At 35.9% G+C, this 12,030-nt stretch overlaps 2 protein-coding genes across 2 annotated transcripts; one reads left to right on the forward strand and one right to left on the reverse strand.

Annotated features, from left to right (window-relative positions):
- Positions 1-8,099: 8,099 nt before the first annotated feature.
- LOC124199250 (methyltransferase-like protein 7A) lies at positions 8,100-9,367 on the reverse strand. Its single transcript, XM_046594997.1, has 3 exons — positions 9,173-9,367; positions 8,675-9,089; positions 8,100-8,615 (listed from the first exon to the last, which is right to left on the reverse strand). Exons 1-3 carry the CDS (start codon positions 9,277-9,279, stop codon positions 8,346-8,348), a joined length of 792 nt encoding a protein of 263 aa, XP_046450953.1. The 5' UTR covers positions 9,280-9,367; the 3' UTR covers positions 8,100-8,345.
- A 1,374-nt stretch (positions 9,368-10,741) lies between these two features.
- On the forward strand, positions 10,742-11,688 carry LOC124199448. The gene is made up of 2 exons (XM_046595265.1): positions 10,742-10,899; positions 11,090-11,688. Exons 1-2 carry the CDS (start codon positions 10,812-10,814, stop codon positions 11,512-11,514), a joined length of 513 nt encoding a protein of 170 aa, XP_046451221.1. The 5' UTR covers positions 10,742-10,811; the 3' UTR covers positions 11,515-11,688.
- The last annotated feature ends 342 nt before the right edge of the window (positions 11,689-12,030 follow it).

A 12,030-nucleotide genomic window follows, 5' to 3' on the forward strand; every position in this document is an offset into this window, starting at 1 on the left:
TACCAGGGCTAGTACACACCCAAAGAACCCTACAAACTTGCTTTTTGATCTTGATATGTCCAACATTCCGTAAAATTTTTTACGCGGTGATATGCGCTTCGGTGTTAAGGAGAGAGAAAAACGTCATTTGATATTCGCTACACGAAAACAATTGCGATTGCTAAAGAGAATAAAGAGATGGTACCTTGACGGTACCTTCAGACTTGTAAAAAAAAACCATGATGCAGCTCTGGACAATCCATGGCTTCCTCAAAGTTTGGAATGCCAGGAAAAAGCATTACGAGTTAAAGCAATTCTTCTTGCTATACGTTCTCATGAGCAGACGGACAGAGGGGGACTATAAAGCGGTTCTGAAATTTATAAAAGGTGATGTTTTCAACAAGAAATTTGAAATGCAAGAAGTGGTAGGCGATTTTGAGAAAGCTGTTTGGCGGGCAGTACAGGACGTTCTTCCGGGGGTGACTATCAAGGGTTGTGGGTTTCATTGGTCGCAATGTCTTCTTAGAAAAATGAAAAACATTGGCATGACAAAACTTTATAAAGAAAATGTATGAGTACGAGACATTTGTAAGCAATTAATGTCCCTCAAACTAATAACCTAGCCAAAAATTTAATCGTGCTGGAAAACACTCGTTCAACAAGGAAGAGACCGCAAATTGAAAAGGTGCGATGCAGAAAAGCTAGTTAAGTTTTTAAAATATGTTAAGTATTATTGGATGAAAACAACAAATGGCCTCTGAGTACTTGGTCCGTGTTCATGCAAGAAATTAGAACTAATAACGACACAGAGGGTTGGCATACGAGATTGCACAAACTCGCAGGGCTCTTAAATCAAAGTGGCATGAACATGTATTCTTTGATTGAATTGTTGCACCATGACGTCACTGGATCTCAATTTAAATATATTATTTCAATGTCGGGCATAACGTCGCCAGAGGGTAGGTTCCCCACTCGTGAACTCTAAATTTTTTATTTGTGGGTATCTTACAACGATAATGAAATGCGAATTTTTACTATGGTGTTGCTTGAAAAACTTTCCAAAGTGCATCAATGTGCCAATTTTATTCTTTAAAAAAATGTCGATGACCAAATATTTGAACCAGACGACAGCAATTTCGATTGATTCATTTTAACTGCCCCCGTCTTATAGTCTCGTCATATTTTTTTCACTACATTTTCATTATAATACTAAAAAATATTTTCTGTATTTGGCCGAGTTGCCCTATTTTTTAATATTACAGTTTCGACCATGTCCGAATTGACCAGAAAATTATGTACAAATTTTTGACGACTTGGCCACAAAAAAACATAAAAATACTTTTGGCCGAGTTGCCTTCGCCGATTTTGTTTTTGCCGAGATGTCTGGCAATAGCGTGATCCTATTTTTTATGATAACAGCTATCTACATTCGATGTTGACTGTTTGTGGAACAGCCCTGAACTACAAAAACATCATGGTTACCAAGGTGCGGCAAATTTCATTCCAGCTGCTAAGCATTTATTACGTTTTCGATATCCAGCTCAATACGGTTTGCTAAGTGTAATTGTGATTTGCGTATTTTGCAATAGCGTTCAAATAACTCGGTCGAATTTCCTCCAAAAAAAACAGCTTTGTTTTAAAAGCTTTTATTCGGAAATATTATTATTTTCTGAAGAAAAACAACTATTTCTTAAAAGAACTTACACTTGAACAAGCATGATAAAACTTTAAGTACTGGTAGTATGTAAACTTTGTAAGAACAAAAGTTAAAAAAAGTATTTTTATTAAGTACAGTATCCTACAAGAAAATCCGAACAGAAAAATTCCTTCCAACCCCTAAAATACCCAACAGATGGAATTTTTTTGTTCGGATTTTTTTTTATTACGTTACCACCACAGTGAGTGTATTTCAGAAAATGGGCCAGAAAGGGGAAACAACAAATGCTGGTATTTGTAATTGCAAGTTACCGTTGTAGTAATTTTTTTCATTTTAGTTGTCGACTTGGTTTGCCAGTGTGGTCAAACTGATTGAGGAAAGTCAGATTTTTGGCGACCAACAAAGCGTGAGACGTTTGTGGAAATCAACTTTTGATTGACGAAAAAAACAAATTATATCAAGTAAATTTGATAACGTTGATCGTGTTCTAAAAACTGCTTGTCAAGTATTGAACCAAGTGGATTATGTGAGTAAATAGTTTTTTACATTTAATTGTTCCTCTCTTACATTTTTTGTTCTTAAAATTTCAGCTTCTAGGAGATTTTGAAATGATGAAGTGCGCTGTAATATGCGGAAAATTTCGACAGAACTGGATGACTTATGTACCACTGATTCTCAAGTATGCAGTAAAGACAAAAAGCGCGGAAAACGATGCAATGAAAGTCTTTCAGACGTAAAATAAATCTTACATATTAAACTCCTTCAGTAATGGTTGCAATTTTTAATTTCATCTTAACCTTATACTAATTTTTCTTATTTGTTTTCCATTTACTGAGACTCAAGCATCTATTGCACTTGAAATTTTACCACTTTTGACAACAGTCAAAAATATATAAGGTGTTGCTGCAACTATGTAATTAAATATTTCTTCTTCATACAGAAGGTAATCGCTTCAAACAATTATTGAATTACAATATTTCGAAGAATTAAATATTTAGGAATTTGTCAGCCTAGATGCCGTACTAAAAGAAACAAGAAATCGTCCGCCACTTATTCTGAACATAAAGAATTCATTACATTATTGTTGAAAATCAAGTTTTACTATCATCCAACTCTGTGTGTAATTGACTGTTGAACATGTTTGCGTCCTATTATGTTTTTTTCCATTGCATATAGCCACCTAGTAAAAAGTGCTTTGTTTTTTATTAAAATTAAAATTCTTGGCTTTGAAGATAAGCAATAAAAAATTCAAATACTTCAGCTATTCGTTAAAAACCTTGAACTTTTCAAAGTACAGCTTGCAAACTGTTGTAAGGCATAGTATTTAATTATGCCATACTGTTTGAAATACAATACACACTTGATTTTCATAAACCTAGTCTCATTTTATTTATATAATTTAGGGTAGGTAATGAAATTATTTTAGATGCTATAAATTGAGGTTATTTTTTTCATTTGGGGGGGGAGCTAAGAAAAGTCATGAAATGTTTTAACAGTGATCTTAACTGGTCTATGCTATTGTTCTATTTGTTTCTAATTTATAACTCACACTTTTTTACAGTAGATTATACATTTGTTCTCAATGTAGCTACAAAAGAAAAGGAGCTAGGATGATTGTCATACAAAAGAAAAGGTCTTCAATGATAGTAACTGATTTTATGGTTAAATTCACTCTTTGTAATTATCTTTTATTTTTTGGTTCTTTGTAAAAGTATTATGTGCTTTGTCTAACTGCACTGTTTTAGAGAAAGGAACCACGTCTAGCTGCAATGATCAAAGAGAAGAGACTTACTCTTAATAACCGATTCTTTTTGGTTGAAGTGCCAAACATCCAATGAGAATTTATCCTATATGGCTAGATCAAAAAACCTTTATATACTGTGTGTTGAAGTGATTGTGTGTAACTATGATTGTCTAAAGAACAGGAACTGTCAATTTTTTGTTGATGGAACCGATGTCAGCTATCAGTAAACAAATTTTTAGGCACAATTTTGATTTTTTAGTTGCTAACTTTAGATGCTATTGACTTCACAAAGATGCTGCTGGAAAGAAATACGGTGAAGGCGAAAGAGGAACATTCGCTTTTCTACTAGCGATAAATGCACAATGCTCAGCCAAACAAGGAGCTAGAACCTCAACCTATGTTACAAATCCGCTAGGTAAATATTAGTTTTTAAAAAATATGACGTATCTTCATACAGAAACATTCTTACTAATGTCTCAATTTGGTAACTAAATTGGGCCGAAACGGATACTATTGGAGTTAACAGGGGCCGAAACGGGCAAAACTAAGGTGCCGAAAAAAGTGCCGAAATGTCCGACATCCGGTAAAACAATTGTGTCATTTCTTTCAAAATTTAAACGATTATCGGAATGATCTGTTTAGGTGTAATTCTTAATGAAGTTCCACAGAATACAATTTTTGCCAGAGTCATCCTCATTAATTGGGGAAGATCATGTAAATATTCCGGTATCAGTTTCAGAATTCAGTGAAGAGCTCTTATCTGCCAAATCAGATGAGCTATAGCTCTGCTGTTTTAAATTGGGACGTGGAAGCTGTGTTGGAAAAGCTGCGAACGGAGAAATTTGACCTGTCAGTCATCGAGGCATTCCAAAATAAGTTTCGTTTGAAATGTACCTTTTTAAGTTTACCTTTTTGCATGTCCATGTTAGTTTAAGGCAAAATAAGACAAGAATATTAATAGTCTTTTGTATTTCAGGAGAAGCCATAGATGGGTCGAGTCTGATTGCCTTAACGAGTGACGATCTAAAGGAAATGAACCTGAAGTTGGGCCATAAGAAAAAGGTTGAACTTCTAATCAAATCTTTTCAAGAGACACTCGTGCCCAGTCCAGTTGCAACACCTCCCGTTCCAGTTCTTAACACACAAACTCCTCCACAATTGGAACCTCAAGCTTCAACTTCATTTGTCTCATCAACGTTGGCAGCAACATCATCGTTGGGTGCATCACAGGTAACAGGTGCCCCATTAACCACTAGTACATCAACATCAGGTACGGCTTCACTTGATGCTTCTAATCCAGTATCAGCTTCACCCAGAACATTAGCTACCTATCGTGGCTGTCAAAAGGTATGTTTTGATATAATATAGTGAAGTGCAAAAACTAATCGAATGTCTTTGTGTATTAGCCAACATTTGATGTCATACAAATGGTAACGTCTTCCCAAAAAGGAGAAGATTTGTACAAAGACTATTTGGATAGAGAAGACAAGCTATTTAGTGTACCAGAACGACGACTACTAGTTACATTGATTGCCACGGAGTTGGTGAAGCAGTGTGGAATTTTCCCCTCTACTGTTGAGAAAGATGCACTAGCTGAAGCATTGGTTGCTGCTTTTTCTACTTTGGGTAATTTTTTTTTTGTTCAACGTCAGTGTAATGTCCTGTTTAATCATTCTTTTTCTTTAGGTATAAAAGATGGATCAAGTCTGATTCACACCCATTATTTCCATCCAAAATCAGGCGGGTTTCTTGAAAATGCAGTAAAAACAATTCGAAAAAGTCACCCGGAGTGCCGGAAAAGAAAACGGAATCAAGAAAAACGTCCACACAGGAAATTTCCACCGGGTTTTTTTTCAACTACAAAGGAGTTGACACCACAGGAGTTGGAGACCATCGAATTCAAGGTGATGGTGAAAGTAATTTAGAAAAATTTATATAAAGGCTACATTTTTGTTTATTTTCCTAAATGTAGGTTCGTTTGTTGAAAAGTTTACCTCCTACTTCAAGCAACCTAAAGCAAATTTCGGATGAAATGGAGGCAACGTTTCATTACCGACAACATAAAATCAAAACGACACACAAAGATCCAAGTTCTCTGCTTGTGGAGTATCCTAGGATGGTCGATTGTAACAACAAACGTCTGGTATTAGTGTTTGTTACATTTGAAAGGCTAAGCATTTGTTAATATCAGATCTAAACTGAACCTTACAGATATTCGATGACTTTATGCGGAAATATCCCAATGCACAGGATCTAGAACACGAATTTCTTGATAGATACAAGGGCAATTTGGAGAGACTTGCTGTGATTGAGGGCATCGCATTACCATCATGCAATGACGGTAACACTTTTTTAAGTTTGAACCGGTTACAACGTAATTATCTCTACATCTCTCTTGGTACAGATTTTCTTCGTTCGCTTCTGATCTGCATTAAAATAATGCCTGAGATTAAAAAAATTCGACATAGCTGTGTGGAAACAAAAACCGAGCAGCTAGTTGTTTTTCTCCCGGTAATAAATCTTTAAATTTGTATACGCTGATGAACAGTATGATTGAACTTTTTTATATTTTAGGCAAATCGTGAAATGGAGGAATTTGTCAAGTCCCGTTCTAAAAACACGAGGCAGCCCTTCTTATTGTGTTCTGGATCTCCCGAGGATCCGTTGTTTTACAACGTCATTATTGAGGATATTATAATTCCTTGTGGGATTTCGTCTTCGTCGGCATTCAAAATTCTTTTTTCATCCTTTTTCTTATTGCAATTGCATTATCCCTCACTAATCAAACCCATGTATAAATTTTTTGAGGAAAGAGTGTTTAAAATTAGTTCGTCTATGAGTTCCACTACTGCTGAGTTTGTTTCGAGGCTTGAATCCCCAAGATGCGTTGCTTAAATGTTTTGTTTACCTTTTCATCGGTTATTGACAAATGTTTTGTTTTAGTTTTTTGCATCTCGTTTACATTAATTCTTTTATTCTGCATATTACTGAATGCTTATTGATGATTTGACTCGTGTATACCTAATACATTCCTTGATTACATCAAAACAATTTTTTTATAATTTTTTTTATATATTGGTGGGGGAACTTTTGTTGGAATCGGCTATCTCGAATGAAGCCAGTTTCCGGACAAGAGGCGGAGCTTAGTGAAAAGTAAAAATTCTTAACAGCCAATGGCAGGGCTGGTCACCTATTGTCGGTGCCCTCTATGAACCAAAATACCCCCTCTTTTGCAAAATAATTCGTCTGTAAAATAGTAAATATATTTAACATTTTCGAGTGCAGTCTTCAACCGGTTGTCGCAGTGGTTAGCGTTACGAGCTACAACTCTAGGGAAGAATAGTTCGAACCCTAATTACAAAATTTCTCTTTTTTTCATATTTGTTGTCTATTAATTTTGAAATAATTTAAGCTGGAAAAATAATACTTAATTACTGTTATTGACTCATTTTTTACGATTTTAGCTTTATAAGTACATAAGCAAAGTGGAATCGGACTTAGAAAATTTTCAAACCGTTTATAGCTCATAGTTCACCCAATTGTCCACCAGGCAGCGCTGATCATAGGTGACCACTGGCTTCAGCCGAGATAGCCGATTCGGCGATTCCAACCATAAGTTCCCCCACCATACTAATACACCATGCCCGAGGCTCTCTAGCAGATAAAAACTTCCAACGACTGCTGCGTTGCCGCGATGGATGCCGCGAAATGTGAAAAATATTTCGAACAGCCCTATGGGAATTTTCTGGGAAACAAAAGCTATGGAGCAGTTACACATCCTGCGTTGCCAGGTCTGGAAATATCATTTGTGTCCAAAATGGCCAATCATCGTACAGGGTTTTAAAGAGGCTTTACGCTCATTGGCCAATTTGGACACAAATGAGATTTCCAGACCTGGCAACGCAGGATGTGTAACTGCTCCATTAGCTACGAAAACAGCGTTTTTCCTTTAAAATCGATACCATTTGAAATTATTTTGAAAAAAAAAAGATATTTACAAAATCTCGAAAAAAGTGACAGCGTGAAAATTTAAAAAAATAGTATTTACAGGCTATATATAGACTATTACAACTTGAAATTGACAGTTCTTACCTAATAACAACATCAGTCATGCAACTGACATGTTTATTTGGCAATAAAACCTCAATCATAGTACATTCTGAAATTTCCCAATTTTGGGAACGCTGTCAATTTTTTTACATTTCCCTATTTCAATCCATTCTACTCAGATAAATGAGTTAAATATGGATTGCTGCAGCTAGTTTTCTTGCTTTTCTAGCACAAAATAGTAAAAGTTAAGGAAAAATATGGAGAAAATTTGAGAAAATATGAAAAAATATGAAAAAATATGGAAAAATACCGAAAAATATGGGAAAATACCAAAAAATATGGGAAAATACGAAAAAATATAAAATATGAAAAAATAATAAAAAATTTGAAAAAAATATGAAAAAATAAAAAATATCAGAAAATATGAAAAAATATATTTTTATTTAAATATTCGTACACCCAAATCACGAGTCGACTACCCCTCGCAGTTTCCCACCCAGCCTAGCAGCCATTTTATATCACCTCTCCCTCGCGCTTCTGGCGGATGACAGCCGAAACTACGCGTTCTTGGCCTTCACTTTAGACCGAGGGACGTGCTATAGGCCCTCTCATATAATATAGCGGTCAGTATTCTGAAGCCCGAGGTGCAGAGAATTTGTATGATTCGGCTGTCATATATAATTTTGGTATATTTTATAAGCACCGTTTGAACATGCAAAGCAAACCCGAGATAACTCCGTTGATTACCAATTCCTAATTTGAATCCCCGAAATGACCCACACAAAAATTTTAAAAAATAACTAAATTGAAACAGTGAAGTATATCCGACAACTAGGCTAATTTCAAAAAGAAAATAATGTGAAGAATCAAGAATTTTAATGGAAAATGCTTGACTCCCTTTTTAGGCGATTGCTGCTATTTTGTGGCGATTCCTTTGACATGAGAGCTATGAAAAATGCATATGGCGTGCAGTCCACTCTTCTGGGGGGTTCGGAATCTTTTCTGGTCGATGTGCGAGAATCCCAAGTCGTTCCTTTGGATAACCTCGTCGCTTTTCCGGTTGAGTTTACAGCCAGCGAAGACAAATTGGTACATGCACAACGGATGAGAAGCAATGTTCTGAATGTATCGGACTAATCTGTATTCATGTTCAATGATGTGCTCCCAAAAATAATATTTACCGCCCTGTGGTTATAAGATATTTTTTAAAAATTTCTATTTTAAACGATTTAAAATAAACCTACCGGAGCCAATACCCGGTGGATTTCTTTCAGGGCTCCCTCTACACTGCCGACGGAGCAGAGGACCATAGTTGAGACGACGATGTCAACGCTGTTGTCCGGGACGCCCTTCATGTCCTCGGCAAAGCCGACGACGAAACGGTCCATGTTGATGTGCGGATGGTCGGCCTGTTTCTTGAAGAATTGCTCCTCGAAAAACGGATTGACTTCAACGGCCGTCACTTCACTTTTGGGCGGATAAAATTCGTAATTGTAACCGGGACCGGGTCCGATTTCAAGGATCCTCAGTCCTCCCTTTTCCCTCAATCGAGGATCTGCTGATTTGTGATTCTTCATCGAATCAAAGTGTTCCTGTTTCAATTCCCGACAAGTCACATGATAAGTGCCAAGTAAGGTATTATACGCTTTAAAAAAAAACCTGGAAGAATCGGAAGAATAGGATAGTTCAAATAAATTCCCAAAAAAAGATGAGAGTGATGAAAATGTGTGAAAACGACTTACAATTGTCGAGAGTAATTGTTTAAAAATATTATGGTAGATGCTAGAAGAAGAAGGTAAATCCACGAATGGGTCGCAGAATAAAACAATGCTGAAAGATGATCCAACATTTTTTATATAGAGTTATTGCTTGGATTGCAATATTTTGATTCTTTAGTCAGGAGGGTATGGCTACTACTGTTGTGGATGACAAGTGACGAAAGTCTGACATGAGCCCCGGCTTATATATACATGCGTAACCTGTGTCCGGACAGCACTGTCAATGTCACGACTACTGAATAAAAAATTTATCGTGTATCGTCTTAGAAGAAATTGGCTAAAAATAAAGATGGCATTGAACATAGTTTTCTCTTATATTTGTAATATATAATACTATAGTCTTTTTCAAGGCAATATATCAAACTTGGTGCAATAACAATATGGAAAGTCAAAATGTTGCAAAACTTTTGGAAAATGGCGACGAAAGTATTTCCGCCTCTGGTACATACATCTGGTGCAAAAACAGTTACCAGCAAATATAATCGTGCAAAAAGAAACCAAAAAGTGAAATGCGTGATGTCCTTATAACGAAAAGACAAGATATGATGCACCAGATACTATTTAATGGTCCAATAAAATACTTGGACATCCTGCTTTTCTATGTGTATAGATACATTTGCAAAAGAAAGTCCTGAAAATGGCCATTGGAATTCCCCCACCCCCTCCCAAAATTTCGCAACATAGTGATAGAATATAGGTTATATAGATTCTGCATGTGTATACCTGGAAACGTATTATAGCCACTCAAGATATATATATATATTTATACGATGCTATGGTTGTATATTTCTTAAATCTCAAATATTATAGCAGCGCGGCAATAAACAATGACTATACTCTGAGAATACCCCACACATAATTTCGTTGTTTCAATGGTGAGCTGAATTTTTCCAGCATCAGCTGTCGATTTCTGTTGGGAATAACCCAGTATACAGCAAATGTATTGGTTGTCTCAGACACAAACACACATGAGAACTGACTAGCTAGTTATTATAATACCTCTCGTCATGCTGGGAACAAACATTGGTGGAATTCTCATACAAATAAGACAAGGTCGAATTAATATAATAAGGAATTGAATCAACGTTAACAGCAGCACGCTGTGACAGAAAATAAAGAAGCACTTTATTATATTGAATCTCGTACTCGTTGTATATCAAAATGTATAATCCTACACATCAAGGAAACCAGTTAGAATTACACAATCATAAAAAGTAAAGCGCAACTCTTCTGTAACATTTTGGGAAATCTTCCATGTTTATTCGAATAATGTTCCGATTGTTTTTAAATTTCTTTGCCAACAGTTTGGAAAATCACCACAGCGTCGAAACATATAGCCTTAACTGTTTGCTTCGAATGAGGAAAGAGCAACGACTTATTCCGTTACAAGGTTTGGGAAATACCTAAAATAAAAAATGAAGCAACTGTTTATAGGAATGAATACCGATGAGCATTATTGGAAGGATGCCATGAAACCGGATGACCTAACCCCCACAAGCAGTTTAAAAGAGAGGATGTTCAGCATAGAGAGGCATAATTCGACTGGTGTTTGCTGCAGCATCAGCACATTGCTGGCTTTAATATTGCTTTAATTTTGTCCAGCATGATGCGCTTCTACTTGCTCCAGCTCTGTACCATTTTTGGCTTCCTTATTTTCCAATGTCAGGCTTACCAACAGCACCATCAGCAGAGTAAGGATTTCACATTTACTTATTTTAGCTAATGAATAATATAGCCTAATATATATAATATCTTATGAAACAATTAATCGATTATTGATACAATATAGAGTATAGGCTAATATATTCTCATTATGATAACTTATTATTCCTTATAATAAATGATGGACAGTTAAACTATAATTTGTTGTTTTTTTAAAAGAATTCAGTCTCAGGAGAGAATTCGCCAGGTGTGGTTCGTCTAATTATCCGTATCCCGGACCAGTTGCCCAACTGATTGACATCAGAAACGACCCGGAAACCCGCAAGAGAGGAGAGGCCTTGATCTCAACTTTTCAAAGGACTTATTTTTCCCAAGACGAGAAGACTTATGGTGAGACAGGTATCCCCATTGTCTCCGACGTGCACAACAACAAGATTATCCTGCAACAAATATTCAAACAGCGCGGGAAATTCTGGGTCAAGTTGGAATTGATTCTTCCCATCTTCTACATTGTGCCGGGCCCGACCTCCATTTCCTCTGTGATTCTAGAAGCCAACACGGAGTTTCCCATCAATCTTATACGACGCGCTTTTCTCATCAGCATGAAAGAATGTCTCTACGTTAGGCTCAGTCAAAACTATTAAGCATTTTCCATAAATCAACCAGTTAATTTATTCTAACATATTATAACTGTTTTTAATTATTAGCTTGTAACACGTAGTTTGCTTTTTATAGGCCCTATTGTATTACTATACTGGCAGTAAATTCTAATTGGATTAGACTAAACACGATAAATAAAAATTAAATGTTCCCCATCACTTTTCTCGTTAATTTTACTCACAAAAATCAACGATACAATTATATTAACTAAAATAATATTCCATTGTGTATAATATTTAACAAAGAATCATTTGTCTAATACTGTATCTATACGCTTCAATTGAGCAAGTAGGTAGTGTGAGACTTTCCATGCATATAATCCATTATGACCTAGTTTAGAAACAAGCACCGTAGCAGTAAAATAAAAACAATAAACCTAATGTTATTATATGCTCTTAATCGCGAGGATTGGCCAGCATCAGACGGTCAGTATCTTGTTCTCCATCTAATCCAACTAAAAAACCAAAAGAAAAAAAAACGGACATATGCGTATACAATAT

Source organism: Daphnia pulex, chromosome 8, assembly GCF_021134715.1.
Source record: "Daphnia pulex isolate KAP4 chromosome 8, ASM2113471v1".
NCBI classification, from domain to species: Eukaryota; Metazoa; Arthropoda; class Branchiopoda; order Diplostraca; family Daphniidae; genus Daphnia; species Daphnia pulex.

Excerpts from the sequence above, each read along its gene's own strand:
- LOC124199250 (XM_046594997.1), bottom strand. The coding sequence starts at position 9,279 with ATGTTGGATCATCTTTCAGCATTGTTTTATTCTGCGACCCATTCGTGG. Across the intron at positions 9,090-9,172 it reads AACAATTACTCTCGACAATT|GTTTTTTTTTAAAGCGTATA; the intron begins GTAAGTCGTTTT and ends CGATTCTTCCAG. Across the intron at positions 8,616-8,674 it reads TCCACCGGGTATTGGCTCCG|GGCGGTAAATATTATTTTTG; the intron begins GTAGGTTTATTT and ends TTATAACCACAG.
- LOC124199448 (XM_046595265.1), top strand. The coding sequence starts at position 10,812 with ATGATGCGCTTCTACTTGCTCCAGCTCTGTACCATTTTTGGCTTCCTT. Across the intron at positions 10,900-11,089 it reads CCAACAGCACCATCAGCAGA|AATTCAGTCTCAGGAGAGAA; the intron begins GTAAGGATTTCA and ends TTTTTTTAAAAG.